General features: G+C 42.2%; 3 protein-coding genes across 3 annotated transcripts in view; 1 reads left to right on the forward strand and 2 right to left on the reverse strand.

Annotated features, from left to right (window-relative positions):
* The window catches only part of LOC141105749 (FHF complex subunit HOOK interacting protein 2A), a 93,615-nt gene extending 88,261 nt beyond the window's left edge, over nt 1–5,354 (reverse strand). The window contains exons 1-2 of the mRNA XM_073595830.1: nt 5,324–5,354; nt 3,739–3,842 (exon numbers count right to left, since the gene is read on the reverse strand). The gene's annotated coding sequence lies outside the window, so the exon portion shown is untranslated. The remainder of the gene's footprint in view (nt 1–3,738; nt 3,843–5,323) is intronic.
* The window catches only part of LOC141105751 (uncharacterized), a 99,477-nt gene that overhangs the window by 45,187 nt on the left and 29,015 nt on the right, over nt 1–25,275 (forward strand). The gene's annotated exons all lie outside the window — the stretch shown is intronic.
* Nucleotides 1,004–25,275, reverse strand: part of LOC141105417 (FHF complex subunit HOOK interacting protein 2A-like) — a 40,276-nt gene continuing 16,004 nt past the window's right edge. The window contains exons 4-17 of the mRNA XM_073595280.1: nt 21,602–21,706; nt 20,489–20,611; nt 18,678–18,950; nt 18,399–18,595; nt 16,075–16,117; nt 12,977–13,084; nt 12,014–12,090; nt 11,730–11,922; nt 10,450–10,619; nt 8,783–8,923; nt 7,550–7,640; nt 7,301–7,444; nt 5,324–5,464; nt 1,004–3,842 (exon numbers count right to left, since the gene is read on the reverse strand). Of these exons, the coding sequence (XP_073451381.1) occupies nt 3,735–3,842; nt 5,324–5,464; nt 7,301–7,444; nt 7,550–7,640; nt 8,783–8,923; nt 10,450–10,619; nt 11,730–11,922; nt 12,014–12,090; nt 12,977–13,084; nt 16,075–16,117; nt 18,399–18,595; nt 18,678–18,950; nt 20,489–20,611; nt 21,602–21,706 (1,914 nt within the window). The 3' untranslated portion in view covers nt 1,004–3,734. The remainder of the gene's footprint in view (nt 3,843–5,323; nt 5,465–7,300; nt 7,445–7,549; nt 7,641–8,782; nt 8,924–10,449; nt 10,620–11,729; nt 11,923–12,013; nt 12,091–12,976; nt 13,085–16,074; nt 16,118–18,398; nt 18,596–18,677; nt 18,951–20,488; nt 20,612–21,601; nt 21,707–25,275) is intronic.

The following is a 25,275-nucleotide window of genomic DNA, read 5'->3' on the forward strand; positions in this document are numbered from 1 at the left end:
ACACGAAGCTGCATGAGATTTGAGTCACCAGGCACTCCAACTGCCACATGCGCATGTTAGCACTTTACTGTCACAGATTTCATCATGAATAAGGACGTTTTTTTCTGTGTGAAGTTTCTTTTTTATGTATCATAACTTTTGGGACATTCACTAACATTTTATGACTATATTATTTTTGGAGATTTCTGGGCTTTTTTTTTTTTTGCACATTTGCACTGTATACGGAATTTTTATCGTTTAACACTGCAAGCTAATGTGTGATGTAGTCATTTATATTTTGCACAGTGTTTGCACAATGCACATTGTCATTTTTGGATTGTTATTTATCTAGTAAAAATCACGCTGCACTTTATTTAAATTTGTCTTTTTGTCACTTATGCTGAACCAGTTACTGATATGGTGATCTATGGTGAACTAGTGACTGCAAGGTAATCCCCTCGGGAGAGCGCTTCTCCTAGGGGGTTATCTGATGTGGGGAGGAGAGCTACCGGGGGGGACCCCAGAAGACGAGGATCGGGGCCACTCTGTGCAAAACGAACTACACAGTGGAGGGAAGTATGATATGTTTGTTATTTAAAACAAAAAAAAAAAGCGAACCCTTACAATCACTTTAATTCTGGGCTCTGACTAGGCAATGCGAGGAGATTCATCTTCTTTTTCCTTCAACCACTATGTGGTCATTTTTGCTGAGTGCTTTGGGTCATTGTCATCTTGGAGGGTAAACCTTCTTCCCATTGACAACTTTCTGGCAGAGGGCAGCAGATTTTCCTCAAGAATTTGATGGTATTTTGCCCCATCCATTTTTCCTTCTATCCTGACAAGTACTCCAGTCCCTGCTGCAGAGAAACACCCCCATAACAGGATATTACCACCCCCATACTTTACTGTAGGAATGGTGCTATTTGGATGGTGGGCTGTATTGGATTTCCACCAGACATATTGTTTAATGTTGAGGCCAAATAATTCAATTTTAGTCTCATCTGACCACCTTAAATGCATCTTGAAGATTCTGAGGCCACATGGAAAAAGGTGTTATGGTCATATGAGACTAAAATTGAATGATTTGGCCTCAACACCGAACCATATGTCTGGTGGAAATCCAATACAGCTCACCATCCAAATAGCACCATTCCTACAGTAAAGTATGGGGGTGGTAATATCGTGTCTAAATCTCCCTTTCCTCTGAAGCCTGATCCGCGTTCAAATCGCACCCCAGAGGCTACGGACAGGCATGAGGAAGCAATGTGACGCCTCCTCACCGCCTGTTTTAACCCCGTTTTTGCTGACACGTTCATTGCAAGCAATTGCGGGGTGTTTCCGGTGCTTCTCCATATACCTAAATGTGTCGTGTTTGGCGGGCGGTAAACTTCGGCAGGCAGTGTTTGGTGAGTAGTTAGCTCGCTACAAGTTGGGGGAACTTTGCCAAAGCCCGCTGGGCTTCCCCCGCCAGAACACAACCGGTCGGCTGAGAGCCGACCGACTGATCAGATGCCGACCGGCGGACCTTCTTTGATCATGCTCCTTCAAAGCCGGACGAACGGCAGGCTTCTGTCGGATGACTGCTGTACACACAGGCGTAATGCCCGTCGTCGTTTTCTATTGAACCGCCAATGCCACCTGATATTTGGCTCGCATGTACAGCCCTTAAAGTAGAACTATAGGTAAAACTTTTTTTTCCCATTTTGGATATAGTAAGGGAAGGTCGTGACCACTGTCAGTTTATTTCTTGCCCTCTGTGTACCATTAGGGAGATTGCTCTTCACTTCCTGTCCCATAACCAATACAGGAAGTAAAAGGAAATCCCTACAAATTAGGAGAATCCTTAGAGGACCCCCAGGTCACCAGAACTAGTGTCCCCATGGGAAGATTTCCTCTCTATTACTTTTCTGGGCGACAACCCAAAATTTGGTATTTTCTTTTACTTTGACTTTCAGTGATGGTAAACAGAACAAATAGAGAGGGTGACTCTCCTTAGAGAGAGGAACAGACAGCAATAAAAACTGACAGATGTTCTAATCCATCTCCACTCTATCTAAAACTAAAAAAAAAAAGTTTTGCCTTTTAGTTATCCTTTAAGTCTCAGAAATTTGACAACAGGATCTCTATATTTTTCACATGGCGGGTTGCTTTGTGTTTCATAATTAGGACTTTAGTGATTTTGATCTACTTTGTTCTCAGACAGAAGGGTTAATGCTGACCTCGGCAGATCAGTTCCTTATATTGTAGCAAGACTTGGAAGCATGGCTGCGATAAACTCCTTACAATGGCGCTAACAATGGCAGGAACTTGGGGGGGAGAGTTACAGGAAATTCAATTAGTGCCCAATCTTCTGCACAGGACCCAGGCAGAACCACAAGTCCCAGCATACCTTGCAGTATTTCAATTATGTGAGGTAGGTTTCCATATGTGGGTGGTGGGAGGGGGTCATACTCTGGTCTTGTCAGGGAATTGCATTACATACCTCCCTACTTTAGAACAGAACAAGGGACATTTTATGGAGATAGGGACCTGGCTAGGGTTAAAGCTGACACTGGCACATTCACCTGTTGTGCCGCCTCCGCTCGGCTGTGCCCTGCATTCCTAAGGAGGCTTTGAGTCAGCTTCTCTCTGTTCGCACTCCAGACACCAAGCACCAACCTGCTGATCTGTCAAGTTACAGCTCCTCGGAGAACAGACCTGGGCCACCAAAGAGGATGCAGTGCCATCTTGCCCCAACTGGCACCAGCCTTCGGCAGCTCCACAATACACGCTGCTTGGCTGCACTGTGATAGCTCAAAGTTCTGATTAGTGTGCGTCCCGGGAGGCGGGCGTGTTAGCTAACACAGGTGCCAGTCACCGCCTTTTGATAGTTCCAATAGTGTAGCTTGAACAGTGCGTTTAGTGCACACAGTCCCTGTTTTGCTCTGATGAAGAGGGCGGACCCTTGAAATGCGCTAGCGTTTGTAGGACTGTGTAATATATTTCTAGTCCATCTTGAGGCATACACATTGGTTCTGGTCGTTGTTTTAGAGATTTGTGGTGGGCATGTTGTGTCCTGCTATTTATGAATACCTACTTTTATCTTTGGAAATAAATGGTGTCTCAGTTAATGCACAAGGCTGGTGCCCCCTCTTTTGTTCTTTTACCTATAGTCCCAGTATGGAACCTGCAGTGCCCACTTATGTCACATGCAGTCATGCCCTGTACACACGATAGGATTTTCCGATGGAAAATGTGTAATAGGACCTTGTTGTCGGAAATTCCGACCGTGTGTAGGCTCCATCACACATTTTCCATAGGAATTTCCGACACACAAAGTTTGAGAGCAGGCTATAAAATTTTCCGACAACAAAATCCGTTGTCTGAAATTCCGATCGTGTGTACACAAATCCAACGCACAAAGTGCCACGCATGCTCAGAATAAATTAAGAGATGAAAGCTATTGGCTACTGCCCCGTTTATAGTCCCGACGTACGTCTTTTACGTCACCGCGTTCAGAACGATCAGATATTCCGACAACTTTGTGTGACCGTGTGTATGCAAGACAAGTTTGAGCCAACATCTGTCGGAAAAAATCCTAGGATTTTGTTGTCGGAATGTCCGATCAATGTCCGACCGTGTGTACGGGGCATAATACTCCATATTCCCTTTGCACACGTTTACCGCCTGTTAAATGCTCTCTTCAGAGAGCAATGCAAGTGTATATCACAGAATCTTACTGATTGAACATGAAATGGAATATATACGCGTGTAGCTTACATTGGCCCATCTGGTTCGAACCCCAGTAACCTCTTCCTTACAAGCAGGAGTTTTGGGGTGAAGTCTGGGATCCGCTGAATTCTCACCATCAGATCTCCCACCACCTAGGAACAGAATAGACAACACAAGGTTTACTAATTACAAGTCTGTTGGTCTCATAAATTTATTGTCAGCAAGTAGAGAGCGTGTCACCTTACACTTTCCATTCCCTGTCCTGAAACAAATGTAAACTCAGCAGGACGGGGCCAGAGTTACATTTTTTGGAAACAGTGAATTGCTTGAGACCCATCTTTTTAGGACACTATTAATCCAACCCTACCGACTCCCACCAGCCCTTTAATGAGATCTAAACTCAAAAGGCCTTTTCTGGCCTTCCTGATCATGTGATCACTGTGACTGGCTGCCGCAGTGATCACATGATCACCAGCCCACCCCACCCCACCTTACCAGTTCCTGAGCATTTCTAAGTGACCGGAGCTGTTGGTGACAGCGTGGTTGCAGTGCTGGGGGTATGTGACTGAACTTGCTCCTGACACAAACAGCGATCCCAGAAGTAAGCATACATGTATCAGCATGGCATAAAACCCACCGCCATGCTGCCACATATATATGCATACAACCAGCATTAAGGCTCCATTCACATTTGTACTACTCCAAAGTTGCGCTGACTTTAGGGTGCAACTTTGACGCAAATTTGGATCAGTGCAACTTGGATATGACTTTGACCAGTGATAATGGACAACTGTTGCACACAATTTGCATTGTATAACATTCAGGTACAACTTTCATGCAACGTCTGAGGGTTAACATTGAAATCTATGGCCCTCAAGCTGCATGAAAGTTGGACCAAAAGTCGTGCATATATGAATGGTTATCATTGGAAAACAAGGGGAATGACTTGTTATGCAACTTTGAAGTCGCACAAGTGTGAATGGAGCCTTAAGCATTAATGGCTCTGAACTAAATATGCTGACCTCATTGAATCAATTTTTGTATCGATTTTTACAGAAGAATTCAGAATTGTCAAATGTATTTGCAAGTTTTTGGTGTCAAACATTTATAGAATGTTTTTCTATCAAAATTATTATAAATTCAAAATTAAAATATTATAAATTCAGAATTTAGAAATGTATTTGCAAGTGTTTGTTGTCACAAACAGTTCAATTAGCTTGAAATTAAGTTTTGTTGATTCTCTCTCCCCCCCCCCCCCCCCCCAATTGCACAGCAGAATAACAATGAAAACTAGCAATAATTTTGATGTACAGCCTCTGAAAGACACAGTTTCTGTTGGTCTACAGAGAGACAACACGGTAGCAGCCTTGTAAGTACAAAGCTATTGTTTTGGGGAAATAAACATAAGGTTGATTACACAGTTAGAAAGTTACTTGACTGAAAAGACTTGTGGAAAAGCTGCTTGTGTTTATTTGGTGCTGGAAATGCAATAAATCTGCTTGACGTCAATGTTAAACCTGAAATACTATGAGGACTCCTGTATAAACAACTCTCATAGGGGCTGGCTACCCCAAGAGACAGAAAAAATCAGGCTGATGTCAGTATAACACCCACAAGGGGTGACAGCACTCACCCTGACAATGACGGAGAAGAGGGAGCGGCACCCAGGGGCCAGGTTGACGTAGGGGTCCAGCAAGAACTCGTGGATGTGGGGATGAGGGAAGAGGGACAGTTTGGACAACACTGAAGTAACCTGCAAATTCACATCATAGGGCTGCAGGAAAATAAAACACACATAAAAATTATCCATACGCAAAAAATATAAGATTTTATTTTACATTCTTGACAGACTCAAACCTGGACCCATCAAGAAAGACATGCTAGCTTGTTAATGATTGATTTTAAAATGTGCAGCATACAGGACAGTTATCCCCATATTTGCTTTGTTATTGAGTGAGTCAGTACCCTGAAATAAGTGTGCAGGATAATCCCAATATTTGATGTGTGATTGTTACAGGTAAGCAACGATGAGCATGAAAGCACCAGAGGAGGCACTTTTAAAAACAAGTCCATATAGCAACTTCCATATGTCTTTATTTTTTTTTATTTTTTTTTCCACAGATCATCTAACAAACTAAAGACAATTATATATAAAAAAAAAAAAACACCTAGCCTTGAGTTTTCTCTAAAGTCACCATGTGAGTTTTCATATATGTTTACAAATCAAGGACCTAATTATAAATCATGGGAAAAATCATGACAAATGCATTTATTACAGGTACTACAGGTATAACGCTGTCAACCCTGCCCTCAAGGAGCTTACAATCTAAGGTAACTCACATTCATACACATACTAGGGCCAATTTAGACAGGAGCCAATTAACCTACCAGCATCCCCTCAGTGTGGGAGGAAAAAAGAGCACCTGGAGGAAACCCATTCAGGCACAACGATTTTAAATCCAGTATAAGTGATTTATTCCGCAATCATCTATATTTTGTCTACATTGAAAAGCAGCCCAGCAAAATCTTTATAGCTCATTCTGACAACGTATAAAGATTTTTTTTAGAATGGTCTTGTACAGTACAAGAAACTTTTATATACCCGAACCCAATGACACTCCCCCTCTCCAGCATTCTTGGCACTCCTGCCAACATTAAATTTGGCTGATATCTGAGTTGAGAGGGAGTGATGACCTCACCCCTCTGTCATGAATTAATGCTTGAGCCTAGTGGCCATTCAGACACAGGAAGAAGTGACATATTACGCTATATCTGGAATTCTGCCCCAGCTGAGGCAGAGAAAGGATCAGAAAGAAATTTCTGCACAGGTGAGCATCAGTGACTTTGAGGTGGCCCCCTTACACAGACACTGTCACTTTACCTTATATAGGCAGGGACAGTGTCTCTTTAACAAACAGTACTTATTCTTTATGTTTACTAATCCCTACATATTGATTAAAAAGTCAGTTGCAAAAGACACCAGGCTTGCTGCTAAACAGGCATTTCAGACACAGAATCCCCACCTTGGAAGCAGTCTTCTCTTCCTGCAGCACGTGCCCAGATCAACACTAGCAGGAACCCATGCCCTCCTGTCATAGCCAAATGCTTGGCCATTCTGATTGTTAATGTTTCAACACTTTCTGACTGCACCAAAGATTTCCTGCAAGTTCCTGCCTCTTGCATATTCTTATTGGCTAATGGGGCTGCCTATCACAGTGATGAACCAATAGGAAAGTTAAGGAGCAGTGCTTAGAAGTACTATCCGAAAGTGTTGAGGTGTTGCGTAGCAGAATTGGCTGGGATTCAGCAGTGAGAAGAAGGATTGGGAAGCTGCTGTATGTATTGTGCCCCTCAATGTCCCTGCAATTCATACCTGCAGCACTGTGTTTTACTTTAGTAACAGTCTTTTTAAAGCAGAATTAGACTCAAAATTTAGGTCCACTTTAAACAGTCAGGTGGGGTACCAAAAGGTGCATACTTTGGAGCACTGCAGGCAGGGTCTTAGTGTTGCACTGGACGGGTAACTTTTATGGCCATTGTATTATACTAATCCGGTCTGTCAAAATCAGATTAAACTTTTCAGTACTTTTACAGTGGGTTGGGATTGTACCTGGTCTAGTATCCTGCCCATTCTGTCAAACAAGACTTTCAGGAAATGTCCCTCGAAGAATGGAGCCTCTAAATTGCACTTCTCAATGGCCTTTGCTAAACCAGGCCAATCCCAGCGCAGGCATATTGCACAGTAATCCCGGAACTAAACAAAAAAATAATGGAAAATGTCATCACACTGCTGTTGATGGGTTAATATAGAGATGGAGATATTGGTGGCTGCAGGATAAGGAGAGGAGTCCTGACCTACCTGTCTGTGTGCGTCCCTGAGGTAAGTGTCATAGCCGGTGCCCTCCACATGGTAAGAGGACTTGGCTTCATCAGGGACCAGACAGAGAAAGCTGCAGGACACAAAGAGGAAATTTTATGGTGTAATTCAACCTGTAAACTACTAATTAAATACATTAGCGAAAAAGCAGCCATTTGAGGAAACCAAGAACCAAACTACCCATTCACCTTAAAGCCCTACCTCAACTCAGCCTATCCTCCCTACCCCTAAAGGAAATTGTGACTCAACGTTAACACTGGGCCAGACAGCACTGTCACATGGGAAGGCTGTGTGTAATAGGTCAAATGAAAAATTCTTAGGAGTCCAAAGTATTTATTGCTCAACTGGTTACAACAAGCAGGGCAAAATACCAGCACGTTTCAGGGCTGGGTGAAATGGCAGATTGTTAAATGGACTCAAAAGTACTAAGCAGACTGATATTCAGGCAGAGGATGCTATAAACAGTAGTCAGTACTAGTGCTCAATCATAAACATACTGTGTGTATCCTTCCAGAAGAGCTCCCCTATGGGCCTCCTTGTCTAACATTCCCTTCTCCTACACTGAAATTTTTTTCTTTCAGAAACAGATCTCATACAATGTCCTTGTTTCAATGCACATACAGAAATAGAGTCCACTAACAGGGCAGAGCACCAGACTTTATTTAAACCAGCACATTACATGGGAAAATTAACCTTAATACCTCTTGTGCTAAAATGCTTAGTCATAAAGCTCATGGTTATGCATTGTGGTGTAAAGCTGCTTTCACACTTCTCCATAGCAAAAAAAAACATTTTTGGCACGTTACCGATGCATTTTGCACCTGTGAAAAAAAGGACATGACGCCAAAAAAGCAACCGCAGTGTTTTCCATTCATTTCTATTTGTGTTGCTTCACTGCACCAAACATGCAGCATGCAGGACTTTTAAAAGCGCAAATGACCCACAACTAACAGGTGTGAAGAGTTCTATAGGATTTAATGGTCATGCATTTTTCTTCCGCTTTTGGTAATGCAAAAATGGAAGAAAAACTGATCAGTGTGAAAGGGCCCTAAAACACAGCTCAGCAAGTTGGAGAGCTGGTGAACAGGAGGGAGTGTGGTGGCTGGCCAATCCACTAGTGGCAGTGGCATTATTTGCCATTTATTGCCATTATTTGCCAATTATTTCCTTCTAGTGTGGCAGGGGGAGTGATCTGGGTGATGTTGGAGGACTCACCTATTGACAATCTTGTGTACCTCTGTCTTCCCATCATTCTTCTGGTGGTCGGGGGTGACAGGAGGTGAGGAGCTCAGCCACTCCTTGGACAGTGTATTTTCAGGGGACATGTCGGTAAAAATTGGGTCTTCTTCCAAATCTCTGCAACCATGAAGAAAGATACAATAAATTCCACTTCAAAAGAAGAGAAATACTTTATGTTTTTGGGTATGGGGGACATGTAACTCTTTCCTATCTCTACCACATCACAGCACTGGATGCCTCAGTGACCAATAGCCAGGCCCAAGCCCTGTCACATGGGGCAGAGAGAGAGTTTGCTGCCCTTTGAATGCTCTGAACAGTGGGGTTGCTTTACTAAAACTGGAGTGCGCAAAATCTTGTGTAGTTCTGCATAGGAACCAATCAGCTTCCAGGTTTTTTTTTTTTTTTTTTTGGTCAAAGCTTAACCACCTCTTAAGGACCAGCTGCTGCAGTTGTACTGCCGCAATGTGCCTGCTTCCTGTGAATCGCTGTCATTGTACGCCAGCTCATACATGGCAATTTGTGGGCGTGCGCTGGCCAGCCAATCAGCGGGTAGGGCAGACTCAATGTCCATCGGCCACCCGCGATCATGCCCCGCAGTGACAGAACAGGGATTTGCCTGTGTAAACAAGGCAAATCTCCGTTCTGACAGGGGAGATCACACAGATACTGTCTTTCTGCTATGCAGGAAGACGTATCTGTGTATTTTCCTAGTCACACAGCCCCCCATACAGTTAGTAAACACACTGAGGGAACACATTTAACCCCTTAATCGCCCCTAGTGTTAACCCCTTCCCTGCCAGTGTCATTAGTACAATAACAGCGCACATTTTTAGCACTGATTACTGTAATGTCACTGGTTCCCAAAAAAGTCAGGTGTCAGATCTGTCCGCCGCAATCCCGCTAAAAATCACTGATCGCCACCATTACTAGTAAAAATAAAAATGCCATAAATCTATCCTCTATTTTGTAGACGCTATAACTTTTGTGCAAACCAATCAATATACGCTTATTGTGATTTTTGTCTATCAAAAATAAGTGGAAGAATACATATTAGCCTAAACTGATGAAGAAATTTGTTTTTTTTTTTACATTTTTTGGGGGGATATTTATTATAGCAAAAAATGTTTTGTTTTCAATTTTTTTTTGCTTATAGCACAAAAAATAAAAACCGCAGAGGTGATCAAATACCACCAAAAGAAAGCTCTATTGGTGGTAATAAAAAAGGACATCAATTTTGTTTGGGCAAGTCGTCGCACGACCCCGCAATTGTCAGTTAAAGCGACGCAGTACCGTATCACAAAAAATGGCCTGGTCATTAAGGGGGGAAAATCTTCCGGTCCTTAAGTAGTTAATTGAACAAGCTAAAGTTAGAAGCTGACTGGCTACCCTGCACAGCTGCACCAGATTTTGCACACTTTAGTTTTTGGTAAATCAACCCCAGTGTGACTTGAAATTTACATAGGGTTTCTCTAAGGCATACAAAGTGAAAGGGGTGTGATGGCAAGGTGAGCATTAACTAATGTGGGCACCAGCATTTAAGTATAAAGATCATTTAACAGAAAAATAAAATAAAATGTATAGCTTTTATCCTCAGACCCCACAGAGGACCACTGAAGCTATACCATGATCTGACAGTGACATACACAGCTCCAGCGATCTGCCCATTCTCCACGATGTCTTTATCTTCTGGACAGGGCGGTTTGTACTCTGTATAGTTTCTTTCTTCCAGATTCCGAAGGACCAGGTTATAGAGGATGTGCTCACTGGGTTTCTGTAGAAGGTGCTCAAACAGTCGAAGTGTCATAATACTGATCTGCAGGGAAGAGAGATACTGGGGTGAAATTTACTAAAAAATATAATACAACAAAAATGGTGCTGTGTGCAACCACAGATAAAGATTGAGAAGTCACCAGCACTCCCAGGATACCTTTGCATGATTATTATAAGTCATAAAAGGTAAATTTACCTTTATTTCCAAGAAATATTTCTTGACAATATTTGTACCCCAATCCACTGTCTTTTAGGTGGAGCTGCATGGTTTACAGAACATATTATTCTGTTTTCTATTCTTTTATGCTAAAAAAGCTTTGTCTTTGAAATGGAAAATAGGTAGATCCTCCCACCATCCAATTCTGGATAGATTTTTTATAAATAAGGCTTTGCCTCTATATAAAGTGACGTTCCTAGAGGCTGTCTGAATAAATTCAAAAAAATGTGGTCAGTATGGATGTCAACAATGTCCATTACCATAGAGCAGTGGTTCTCAACTCCGGTCCTCAGGACCCACTAACAGACCAGATTTTAAGTATTACCTTGAGGAGCTGCAGACTAGAATACTGCAATCACTGAGCAGCAAATTATATCACCTGTGATGTATTTCAGATATCTTGCAAACTTGGCCTGTTAGTGGGTCCTGAGGGATGGAGATGAGAACCACTGCCATAGAGTGAAATATTCAATGTGCATTTACAGCTAATTGTATTATGAGCGGGCTTTCATACCATGTGTTATAATGGTCTTTTTGCTCCGTATCCACTGGAGTTTATACTTGTGCAGTACTGCCTTCATACTGAGTATTCAGATTGCTAATATGTGCATACGATATCTTATGATTTTTCACCAGTTTATGTTCCATCCCCTTTTTTTTCTTTGCTGGAGCTAGAAGGTGCACTACATGTTCTGGTTACAATAGAAGTCCTGGACATTGATTCACAAAATGTTACTTAACACAATGTACTGTGACTTGAGGATTTATTATCTTCATTTACCATATGTATTTGCTTGTTTTGTATAACTAAGAAAATGTTAAAAAAAATGACCCCTTAAAAAAAAATAATAATAATAATAAAACTGATCTACTATACAAGACCATCAGCATCTAACATGGAAACCGATCACCCAGGAAAGGAAGGATCACTCTCACCTCATCAGAGATATGGTTGCAGTGTTCTATCAGACGATGGCGGAGTGGAATTTTTTGGATCCCGCTCAGTGTCTCAGGATCTCGATCCTCACCCAGCAGAAAATAGACAATCTGTTCCAGAAGGGCATCAGATGTGACCTGCCGCACTATCCTGTGCAGGAGCGACGTGGCTGTAAGAATACCAATCTCTGACCTGGAGGAGAAGGATGGCGATAACAGGCTTTGATTAATCACTGTATAGAGAGCCAAAAGAAAATTAACTGAAAATAAAAGTCAGTACTCACGTGTGCATCAATTGAGGCTCCATCACACCAACCAAGAATCTCTCCCGCACAGACTTGGCCATTGTGGCAGCTGCCATCTTAAAGGAGACAAAGGAGAAATTCCTTGAAACGTGACATATTAACATCACAAGTAGTATTAAAGCATATTGAAAACACAACAACAAACTGTAACAGCCTTACTTTCAGGTTTTGATAACTCAAGCATATAAAACCTCATCCTCCTGTTTAGGCTTTGTTTTCCTGGATTTGTTTGAAAATATTTCCTAAAAGTCAGCATTATTCCTCCCACTTACTGCTTTCCTAGTCTGCCGGCCTATACATGGCTGTCGTGTACAAATTCTTGACAAAAAGCTGCAAATCTAAAGCAGGCCATACATGGTCGAATTTCGAACGAATTTTCTTTTCAAAATCAGAAAGTTCGTTTTTTTTTTTGATCCGATGATGCCACCATTGATTTTCGAAATTCGGCCGACCAAGCCTTCAATTTCACCTCATGTTGCTACAGAAAAGAATTTTCGTGGCTGGGAAGCTTCTTTTCTCTCCGTAAATTTTCTTTTCTTATTACATTTCTTGCACTATTCTCCCATCATTGATTAGAAAATCGTTTGTTTTTCAAAAAATTTCCAACATGTCCGATTCCTCAAATTTGCTTGCTGCACGAAAATTGGCCATTGCTGCAGCCCACTAATAGTGCGAAATTCATACGAAAATTTTTTGATACGATTTTCGAAAGAAAGTTCTTTCGAAATTCGAACCGTGTATGGCCGGCATTAGAAGATGCACACATGACTCCCGTTCACAGCACCTCAATAAATGTATTTATTTATGTGTGTGACTGTATTGTTTGTATCAGAGTCAGTGAAAAGACCAACTCTGACTGGTTGCTGAGGGCTTCTTTGCTGAGTAAGGCTGGAGATAGGGAACGGTTCCCAATGCATACGATAGAATAAAGTCTTCTCTCACCCTCTGAGCTTCTTTAATGAGCTGGTCACAATAGTCGAACCAGGACAAGAAGGAGATGAGCGCTCTCTTCCCTGGAAAGGCTGAAGCATCTTCCTTAACATTATGAATCTAGGCTGGGGAGGGGAGAGAAGAGAATGGTCAGTGTACACAATATTTAAAGTAGAACTATAGGCAAAACTTTTTTTTTTTCCATTTTAAATAGAATAGGTTATAGGGTTATAACCCCTATCAGATTTTTTTCCACCATCGGTGCAGAGATTTTGCTTCTCTTCCTGTCCCATAGCCAAAATGGAAGTGAAAGGAAATCCCTGCAGAGGAAGAGAATTCCCTGGGGACCCCCAGGTCACCAAAACTAGTGTCCCCATTGGAAGACTCCCCCACTATTACTTTTTTGGAGACGACACAAAATTTGTGATTTTCTTTTACGTTCACTTTCTTTTTTTTTTTTTTTTTTTTAATTTTTTATTTATCAAAGAAAACAGGTCCACAGGGACCGATACATCGGTATTTAACATTGTAACAATACAGTATGAGCATTGACATAGGTCTTATATTGTAGATTTTCTCCCACTTATTTTAGAAACCTCTTGTGTTATGGTGCCGTGTGAGATTGACATATTTCAGAGGTTATAACTGTGTAAGATCTCTTAAAGTGATGTAGAACAAGGTTGCTCTTTATTGTCTTCGGGTCATGGTATTGTCATGGTGTGCTCGTCCAATGGCGTTAGTAATGTGGGGTCTGTTGATGGTTCCTCTGTGTGCCCCGTTCCCTTCCTTGTTTTTATTTTCTATAGATCAGTAGAGCTAAGATAGGAGAGAGAGTGTATAGAAGAAAGAAGAGAAAAGAGAAAAGTGGAGGGGGGGGGGGGGGGGGGTTGGGGAGGGAGGAGTCTGCGAGCAAGGGGACTTCACAGTGTCCCGTGAAATTTACTTTCCAATCTATCACTTAGCTGCCTATAAGTTTCAGGTATGGGCTAGATATCTGTTTCTTCTCTCTGGAGGGCCTGTCCTGCTGAGTATTTAAATATGTTCCACAGCTGCCAAGTTTTGGAGTATGTCTCACCTCTGTTCTGACTTGTGAGGATCAGATCTTCCAATGTGCTAATTTCGTCTACCTTTTTAAGCCAGGTGGCGATAGAGGGCGGCTCGGGGGATTTCCATTTGAGGGGGATGCAAATTTTAGCCGCATCTAGTAGGTGTCGAACAATTGATTTTTTGTATACCCGAGCAGGTGTATCGGTGGCGTGGTGGAGGAAGTACGCCGGTTCATCGGGGACATTACGATCAGTGAATTTCTGTATTATCTCCCGGACCCTTCCCCAGAAAGGCCTTATACGTGGACATGACCAGAATATATGTATTAGTGTGCCTGTGCTCTGCTGACATCTCCAGCATAGTTTCGATGTCTAGGGGAAAATTTTTTGTAATATTGCCGGTGTTCTGTACCATCTCATAAAGATTTTGTAATTGGTTTCTTGGAATCTGGTGCATATGGATGATTTATGGGTGAAGTGAAGTATGTGTGTTCTTTTTTGTGGGGTGAGGTGGCAGTTCAGGTCCGTTTCCCATTTGTCAAAACTGGGGTGTTGGTAGTCTTCAGGAGGTGTGATGATAATGTTATAGGTCAGAGACAACGTGTGCGGTAACACACCGCTTTCCATACAAATTTCTTCAAAGGTAGTGTGGGGAGGGTCAGTTACAGTTGGGGGGGTCAAACTGCTAAGGAAGTGTGCGAGCTGGCTTGCCCTCAGGAAGTCCAGTCGGTGTATACCATTCGGGTCTGATAGTTCGGCCAGCGTTGCCCACCTTCCACCATTGCTGTAATGGGAAGCTTGGTACATCCCTGAGTTTCTGAGTGTGCGGAATGTAGGATCTATTATACCTGGAGTGAATTGTGGGTTGCCTAATATAGGTCGCAATAATGAATTTTTAGTAGAGAGAGATGTTTGTGATATTAGGCGTGTACAGATGCTCGTTGTGGGTCCAATTAACGGGTGAGATCGTATTCGTGTAGGGAGTGTGGAGCCGTTCCATGGGGCTCTATTCAGTGGGATGTCAGATTGTGATTGTTCTATTTGGGGCCAAAGTTTTGTTTCCTGGTGCCTGCACCAGTCGACTAGTCTACTCAGGTGTACTGCTTGGTAGTATGTTTTAATCTCTGGCATGGCCATACCGCCGTGTTGTTTTTGTAGTGAAAGTGTCTTTCTCGGGAGGCGTGGCTTTTTCCCAGCCCATAAAAAGGTTGTAAATAGTGAATGTGCCTGTCTGAAATAGTTTGCGGGTATGTGAATAGGTAAAGCTTGTAGTAGATACAAGAATTTAGGCAGCACCATCATTTTTAGTATATTGCAGCGTCCAAACCACGAGTGTAGGCCATTTTTCCAGCTGTGGAGCAGCGTTTGGACATTTTTTAATAAGGGTGGAAAGTTGAGTTTGAAAATCTGGGAGAGTTTTGGAGGGATATAAGTGCCTAGGTACTTCAGGGCTTTGTCTGTCCATTTGAAATGGAAGGTATGTTGAAAGTGTGCGAGTTGGGTTTGTGGAATCCCTATTCCCATGGCTTCGGATTTGTTAAAATTTATTCTTAGGTTGGAAAGATGTCCGTAGATCTCGAACTCTTTCATTAAGTTTGGGAGGGAAATGGCTGGGTTAGTGATGGAGAACATCAAATCATCTGCATATGCAGACACTTTATGTTGGGTGTCCCGTAGTGTAATCCCCTTGATATCTGGGTTTAGTCTCACGTGGCATAGGAAGGGTTCTAGTGATATAGCAAATAGCAAGGGTGATAGTGGGCACCCCTGTCTGGTTCCATTTGATATTGGGAAAGAATCTGAGACAACACCATTAGCCCTGACTCTGGCTGATGGATTTGAGTACGCTGCAGATATCCAATTGAACAGCTTTTCTCCCACTCCGATCTTTTACGTTCACTTTCAATGATAATAGTAAACAGGACAAGTAGAGGGGGTGAATCTGTTTACAGTGGAGCTCCAGCCTCCCTCAAAAAAATTAAAGGTAAGCAGCTACAAATACTGTAGCTGCTGACTTTTAGCATAAGGACACTTGCCTGTCCAGGGATCCAGCGATGTTCTCACCCGAGCCGATTGTTTAATCGGCTTTTGGTGTAGGCGCAGCCATCTGAAGTAAGGGAAGTCCGAAGTTTCCTTACTTCATAGCCGGTTTCCTACTGTGCATGCGTGAGTCACGCTGCCCCTTGTAAATGGCTCTGTAGTCTTCTGGGATCTGTGATGTGTCCTAGAAGACTGTGGGGGGGGGGGGGAGCAAAATTCCTGCTCAGCCCGCCGCAGCGATCTGAGCCAGAAGTAGGAGCGGGTACCTGTCAAAACCAGGGTGCAAATAGGCAGAATGTCCCTTCTTGGGTGAAGCTCCACTTTAACGAGTGCGCAGACAGCAATCTGAACCGAGAGGTGTTCTAATCTATCTCCATTTTATCCAAAACTAAAAAACTTTTTGCCTTTAGTTATACTTTAAACCTGTTGCAGAAACAGCCAACCATCAACTGATGATCACTGCAGCCAGCATAGACCAGCACCATCCACAACTGACATACCCAGCAGGAAACATATCCACAGTGCTTCCTGCAACAGGTGAATCTGTGTTCCAATGGGACCGACATTCTAATTTCTGGCTCCATTAGCTCACACCACTTCCTTCCCCACCCCAATTATCAGTGTAAGCATGGAGTCAGTTTGTTGTGCTGCAGTGCTCATGTGCTAATAAAGAACATGCTGATAGGAGAAATCAGAGTGAGAGAGAAATCTGCTCATCAGCCTGCTACTTCTCCTGTACTGTCCAATCACATTGCACTCACATGTATAAAACCAAGTATATAGGACAATCTGAGCTTAAGGGGAATGTCACCAAAACATGTCACCAGTGACTGTTGCCACTGATAGACAAAGGGGCAGTGTGGAGCCTTCTGACAACCTCCACCATGAGAATAGCCAACAAAAGTTCATGAGAGGTGACTTAAGCCTCAGGCCCAGGATCCTTACCCTGCCTGTTCTTAGCACTGATGACCATGAGCGGCTGCATCAAGAGTCAGAACCGTCTGCCTATATGCCCTATGTAGAAGGTTTTATACACTTTTTTTTATCTGGATGTTTCAACACTATGCTGGTGCACTGTTCTCTCTTCTTTTGTATTTTATCGCAAAAAGAGCTAGACTGCAAGGTGAAGTGGTGTAAATCTTTTGAAGCTGATGGACCCGTGTGAACATTCTTTTCACAAGGTCACTAACAATTAAGTGATCAGTGAGAATCATTTGGAGCTACAATACAATTAGAGATCAGTTTGTTGAACACATTGTTGCAGTTTTCTTTCTGCGGCGTGTGCAGCTTAGATCCAGACGTTTCTTATCAATATATATATATATATATATATATATATATATATATATATATATATATATATATATATATATATATATATATATATATATATAATATTGGAGAGAGGGAGTGCCAAGATCCAAGGCCAGGGTTTTTGCTGTGCCAGGCAATGGCTCTTCCTATTCAGCCATCTGAAGCTCTTGCATAGATTGTTGTGCCTAATCTCTTGGTCAGTCTTCAATATCGAATGTCTTGCTAAACTCTGAACTAATGAAGTCATACCTCTGCATGTCTCATGTGCCAAATTACTGTGCTTATGCGAGTATCTTGTTCTTTGTTGCTAGTGGTACACTGCATTTTTATTTATGGCTATATAATTCCTGAACTTTGGCTGCTGATTTACTGATTACTTTTCATCGTTCTACATGTCAAATCCGGCTAATCTCTGGCTAATGACTTTGGCTTGATCTCTGAATGTGCTTCTGCCTTGCCCACATACAGCTACCTCTACTTGTGTATTGAACCTGGCTCTTTATAACCAAGAATTTGTCTGTTGCTTCAGCTACTTGACTCAGAGGCTGATCCCACATCGTGACAGAATGATCTACCAAAGTATAGAGGCATGGCTTACATAGGGATTTTAGATTGTAAACTCTAACGAACAGGGCTATTTCCTCCAGTATTGAATTTGTATTTTAACTGTTCTATCAGCCCTCATGTTGTAAAGCACTGCGCACATTATTGGCGCTATATAAATGCTTTATAATAATAATAATAATATAATAATTTCAGGGGAGGGGCTAGAAATTTAAGACTCCGCAAGAAACTGGGTATCAATAAAGATTGACCAAGAGATCAAGCAATGAACTATCCAGATCTTCAGGTGGCTTAGTAGGAAGAGCCACAGCAAGACACAGTAGAAACCCTGGTTTCAGATCCTGACAGGGAGGTTCCCATAAAAAAAGATAGGGAAAAGGAGGAAAATGGAGATAGAGGAAAGTAAAAAAAAACAACAATCTGCCTCTGTGCCCACAATAAAATAATAGTAGAGAAAAGCACATCTTTACCCCCAGTTAATCCCCTCCACAGTCTCAATATCCAGAGGGTCGATAGACTGAGGCAGAGCACGGTATAAGGAGGTCAGCCGGTTGGTGAGCAGCTCACATAAACTGGTGTTCTGTGTAAGGCACTGGGCGGCAGCCGCTTCCGGCAGGCTCACCAACAACATGAGGCCCTCGCAGGCTTTCACCGCAATCCGGCCGTCCTGGGGGATGAGAGCGCACAGCATATAAAACACCATGTTCTCCGAGGCTCTGGAAATACTCTCAGTGGGTTTTATCACTCACCGGGCTCTTGGTCAGGTTGAGTAAGGAATTCACCAGGTTATAGTCCTGCTGTACATGTTTGGCTGATACTCCGCTTTCAGCCACGTCATCTGTAGAGCTAACACTGGCAGGGGCTGCTGGTACATTCTGAATCCCATCTGCCTCTGCTCCAACACTGGGGTCGAGTGGAGGAGACTGCCCTGTGTCATTAGCAGGTACTTCCACAATGCCACCCCCAACAAGTCCTCCGAGGCTGTTTGAAGATCCAACTGTTGGAAGGGGCTTCACCTTATTCTGAAAAACATTCAGAATACAATAAACAGATGTTAGGAGCGCCTACTACAAACGTTCATCGTACTTGGTAGTTCCTTTGTCTCGCCTCCCCTCTGATTACCCCACCCCAACTTCTGCTTACTGCCCCCCACCTCACCCCTGCTAAACCCCCCCAAACATTTTTCTCAAAAACCAATTATTTGTTCAAAGTTGGTAATCTGCACTTTTTACCCATTGGTATTAATTATATAAACTTTACGATTACATGCATCATATTATGTGAGCTAATTATATGTTATATAACTAAACTAACAAAACTTAAAAACTATATATACTTAATGAAGACAAATTTAGAAGTTTTTACCAGATAAGACACCATTTTTAATTAATATCATTAACTGTACATGAACTGTCATTTTTTTTATCTTGTTGACTTCTACATTCAAAAGTATAACTAAAAGCAAGATTATTTTATTAGCTTTGGATAGAGTGGAGATGGATTAGAACACTTATTAGGTTTTTATTGCTGTCTATGTGTCCATTAGGGAGATTCATCCTCTCTATTTGTCCCGTTTACCATTATCATTAAATCTGAAAGTTAAAGAAAATCCCACATTTTGGGGAAATCTTTCAATGGTGACCTGAGGGGCCCCAAGGAATTCCCAGGGATTTCCTCTTACTCCCTGTTTTGGCTATGGGACAGGAAGCGAAGGGAAATCTTTCCAATGGGACACTGATGGTACAAAAAGAAAAAACATAATGACAGTGGTTATAACCCTCCTTTACTCTATCCAAAATGGGAAAAAAGTATTGCCTATAGCTCTACTTTAAGACGTGGTAGACCCTTCCCCTGAAACAAGCTGGTTTTATGTGATGAACTGAAATCCCATCTCTGGGCAAATATTAACCCTTCTCCCAGGTCAGAAACACTGATGGTGAAGGAGAGCGGAAGCAGCTACATGTCCACTGGCTGAACTCCAGCTATCTTAATGCATTGAGATGTACAGCGCAGCGCATAGCATACAGGAAAAATGTCCTGATCCTGTCACGTTTGAGTAAATGTCATATCCTGGAGAGGTCCAACAAGCTGCAAGGCCGTGGCTGAAATTGCAGTGATGTTGTCACACCCTCCCCTTGGACTACAATCCTATCTGGTCATGCTGATGTTTTCTATAATGTCCATGAGTTGTCAGCCTATAGAAAAATTTGACACTGCTTGGCAGTACTTCCAGCAACTTCCTTCCTCCCAGGCTTACTTGGGCCTTAGAAGCAAAGAAAGCTGAAGAGAAAAACACATGGTGGAACCTAAGAGAACATGCCATAAGTCAATGTTGCCCTAAGGTAAAAAAACAGGGCCAGAGCTCTCGCATGACTGTTAGAATGGAATAGAAAAGCATAGGGGGTTATGTAACACGTCATGTTTCTGCTGAGATATTACTGTATGGACCTTATGCACCCTACAATGACATAACGTTGTTAATGAACCATTTAGTGCACTTTAGACAGTTCATAGTTCAACAAATATTAGAAATAATGGTACAGGTGACACTGGAACTGACCTCCAGGAAGAAGTTGACCAGATATGGGTCTTGTTTTAGTTTGGCGCACACAATACACAAGAACTGGATCTCTTCGTTCTCTGTTGGATTGGCCAACACCTCTCCGCACAGACGGATCAGCTTCTACAGAGAGAAAATACACCTGATGTCAAAGTCTAAATGGTCCGATATAACAGTAAAATTAAGATGCTAACAAACAGGTAAAAGCTATCTGTACTCCATAGTGGAATATGTCTGAGCTACCGAAATGTATATGTGTATGACTGTGGTGGGTAAGTGCAAGCTCCTCTGGTGTAGAGATGTTGCGACTCCCTGTGTTCTTTGTACAGAACTGTGGCATATGCCAGAGCTATAAAAATGTATAACAGTGTGTGACTGTGATAGGACATTAAAGTGTAAGCTCCTCTGGTGCAAAGACTGATGTGAATGGCTCATGATTCTCTGTACAGCACTGCAGAATATGTCAGAGCTATATAATTGTATTATAAGAATTATAAAAAGGATTGCCTGTATAGGGGCACTAGAGTGTAAGTTCCTCTGGTTCAAAGGCTTATGCAACTAGATCAGCGTTCTTTGTGCAGCATCGTAGAATATGTTAGAGCTATAAAAATGTATAACAGTGTGTAACTGTGGTGGGACATTTGAGTGTAAGCGCCTCTAGTGCAGAGACTAATCTAAATAGCTAAGGATTCTCTGTACAGCACTGCGGAATAATGTCAGAACTATATAAATGTATTATAATCATTATAAAAATGTTTGCCTGTGGTAGGGCATTAGAGTGCAAGCTCCTCTGGTGTAGACTGCTGTTGCGCAATCTTCTCTGTACAGCACCATGGAATATGTCAGAACTATATATAAAAGAATAATAATAATAGTGTGCAATTGTGGTAGGGTATAAGCTCCTCTGGTTCAAAGACTGATGTAACTGGTTCAGCGTTCTCTGCACAGCATGGTGGAATATGTTAGAGCTATATAAATGTATAATAATAATAATAGCGTGTTGACTGTGGTGTGGACATTGGAGTGTAAGCTCCTCTGGTGCAAACTGATGTGACAGGCTCTGTGGTGTCGAGTACACTGATAAACACAAGGTGTTGGAGTTGCTGGATGTACCTGTACTGGTCGGTGGACATTAATATGCGGCAGCAAAGGTTGTTTAATCCTCCCGAGGAGCTTAGTGTAGAACATTAGGACTTGCTGTTTCATGCCCGGTGGACACTGGCAGAAAAAAAAGCGGCACGTTACACAAAACAAAAACATACAACGTACGATATGAGAATTCTTATCTTTGATTCTGCATTGTTTTATTTTCTGCTTACTCTGTACAATGAAAGGAAATCTCCACTGTTATTGCTTAACTTTCAGGAAATGAAATCTGTGTTTTTTAAAACTGATTCAAACAGTTCCAGGCAACACAAGCCTCTCTTTCTCTAAGCGCAAAGAAATTTTTGTTCTCCGATAACAATCTGACAGACCGTATAATAATGATTGCAGACCTTCCTGTCACAATAAAGAGGATTTCTGCATCTGTGCTGATAAGTCATTCAACTAGCAGTATAATCTTTACTTACACTTTACAAATAAATATTCTTCTAAAACTATCTGAAATAGCAAAATAATGATATGCTGCAAACTTTTCTGCTGCTCAAAGGGATTTGATGACTGAATTGAAAGTATAAAGGAGATGTGAGAGGATTTCCCCGGCAGGCAGATTCTGTGTGGTTGGATTGGGCAACATTCTCATGTCTACAGGAAACTTGCAGACACCCTGGTGCTCTGTCAGAATAGCGAACCCGCCAGATTATCTAATGGAAGTGACTTTCTGTCAGCTGCGCATGCATTGTGAGCGTATATAAATAAATAAATAAATATAGTATATTGACATCTGTGATGCCGTTTGGATGTTTAAAGGTTTAGCGCAGAGCAGTGCAGGGTGTACCAACACGGCCTCCGCCACCTTCCTACTGCTGGTATCCAGCTTCTTTCAAAATGTAAGATCAAAACAGCATCACGCATGTCAATATACTGTATTTATATACGCTCACTTTATTGCTAAAATTACTCCGAAATTCAAGATGTAGCTGGGTGTAGTAAGATGTCCGCTGCTGCCTTCTTCTGACTGCAGGTGTTTTGTCAGATTAGCAAACCTGGTAGCAGTGGAATGCATGCGCAGCTGACAGAACATCACTTCCGTTAGCTAATCTGACAGGTTCACTATTCGGACAGATGTTGGGAAATACCCAGGACATGTTAGACAACCATATCCAGTCATTACTCCTTTACAAATTGCGGGTGTTTACAAGCTCTTACCTCCCACTTTACAGGAAATTCTCATTTGACCCAAATATTCACATTATGACTAAAGCTGGACCTTCAGGATTGTACTAAACATTATATTGTAAAGTGCTGCGTAAACTGTTGGCGCTATATAAATCCTGTATAATAATAATAAAACATCCAACTGTCCTCTGATACCTGTCCTTAGCCTAACCTGACCGTCATGTTAATTTTTCCTATTAACAGTGCAGACAGGACTGAACTCTGTCCTAAAAACTGAACAGGAAGAGCAATTGGGAATGGAATTGGCCAGGACAGGAATAGTGGAGTGGCTATTGATGGATTTTAAAGCCATTATCCTTACTTTAGCTTCAACACCAAGGGCCGGTTCACACTGCTGCCATGCGGGAACCCTGCGAATCCACTGCGGGTTCCCGCATCGCATGTCTCCCGGCAGCAGTTCATACTGCCCTATGCAAAGTGCTGGGAGTGTCAGTTAAAAGTTAATGACACCCCCAAATCAGTTTGCAGATCGCAGCGCGATCTGCAAACTCGGACAGGAATCGGATCGCATGGGTGTGAACACCCATGTGATCAGATTCTGCTGCAGACCAAAAAACGGGTCCTGTGCGAGTTTGACACAAATTCAGCCATACTATCTGTATGGCTAAAATCGCATCACACAGAGATTGCATGCGATTTGCACTGCAGTGCGGTATGAATCCCATCTGATCTCAGACATCCCACCAGTGGGAACCGGCCCTTAAAGCTTAACGGATAAGTTCACCTTTGGGAACATGTTACATGTTCCACCTGTTTTTAGGTTGAAACTCGTAACATGTTCCCAATGCTGCAGCCACTGCCCAATCCTTCCCGTACTAGCTGTCACTTTTTAAAATCAGTGCGGCCTGTGTGGGGCTCCGCCCACATGGCCACGTCATTCATTCACACAGCTCTATATATGAATGAACTACAATCCCCGACATCCTTTGCAGTTGTCGGCTTGTAGTTCTCAATGCACTACAACTATGCTGGGGTAGTTCATGGATTTCTTCCTGTCAGATTTTATCTGCGTGCCCATATGGGATGTAAACACACAGATACACTGACTGATCTCAAGGAGACCTGCATGGCATCAACGATCTGCTGTCTGGGGCAATGTTTTACAGGCTCCAAAAAAAAAAATGCAATTTTTTTTTTTTACCTGCATAAAAATGTGCATTTTTTTTTTTTTTTTAGAAAAAGTGAACTTATCCTTTAATCTGCTTATATTTGGCCTTTCTGCTTTCCTCCTCAAGAACATGCCAACACAATTTTAAAGTAAAAGACCACTTTAGCAAATAGTGCACTTAGAGGTTTCCAGGTCTCACATTCCTATCTTTCCAATGCTTTTTTCTTTCTTCCTTTATGGTCAGTCAAATTTTATAGAGATGGATATTTTCAAACTGCGGGAAAAACTGTTGCTGAGTATGTTCTATTTTTTTAAATGTCAGCATATTGGACAATACAATATATTGTTACGTACTTATTTTTGGATGACTGTGCATCTTTAGTTTACACATTCTAACATCTGAAAGCTTTCCTTAATTGCGTAAAGTTTAAATTTATGGAATATAATTCTAAGCCTGGTACACACAGTTTTTTTTCCGGTGAGCCCAGCGATCTACCCGGATCTACCCTGCTGAGCTGTTGTGTTTAGACGGTGGGATGCCCCCCCTCCCGGCCAGAACACTCCGATCAGAACTCTCAGCCGTTGGTATACACACGGCCGAATGTCGGACGTTTGTTTTTGTTTTTTTAGGGTTTTCATTCCTTTACAGCTGCTTAAACATTTACACAACACATTCAGAAACGTACAATGAAAACAGTGAAAAATATCTTTGGTTTGTTTTGTACTAAAGGCACTTTGGCTTTTTATACAAATAATCTAATACATTTGGCAGCCTGTATGGGCTTATTTCCACCAAGCCAACCCGCTGTGATGTCTTTGGGGGATCTTTTAACATGAACAATTACATGCAACAGTTGTACAAAATTGCCACCCAATCAGGTTACACTGGGGAAAGAAATAAAAACACATGCAATTAGGCCCCCGATTGAACACGTTGAGGGGAATTTATCAAAACCCGAGTGGCTAGACTCTGGAGCAGCCGTGCATGGCAGCCAATCAGATTCTATCTTTCATTTTTGAACCTTAACTGAACTAGATGAAGCCAGAAGCCAATTGGTCGCCACACGCAGCTGCCCCAAATACCATCTGCTCCAGTTACAATAACTTTCCCCTACTGATATAGCTTGAAAGTCAGACAATTTTTATTGAACTAACTGATGTCGCCTGGCATTTGGTCCATGTGCACGGGGCTTAACAAAAACACTGAAAAAAAAAAAAAGAGAGCACTTGTTCTTTTTGCCCCATTGTGCTGACCTTACCTAACCTCCCCCCTCCCTCTAAAGATGCATAGCTACCTCAATCTAACTGGTTTTGGTTACCATCTTTGCCACGCCCGAGT

The sequence above is a fragment of the Aquarana catesbeiana genome, linkage group LG08 (genome assembly GCF_042186555.1).
Source record: "Aquarana catesbeiana isolate 2022-GZ linkage group LG08, ASM4218655v1, whole genome shotgun sequence".
Lineage (NCBI taxonomy): Eukaryota > Metazoa > Chordata > Amphibia > Anura > Ranidae > Aquarana > Aquarana catesbeiana.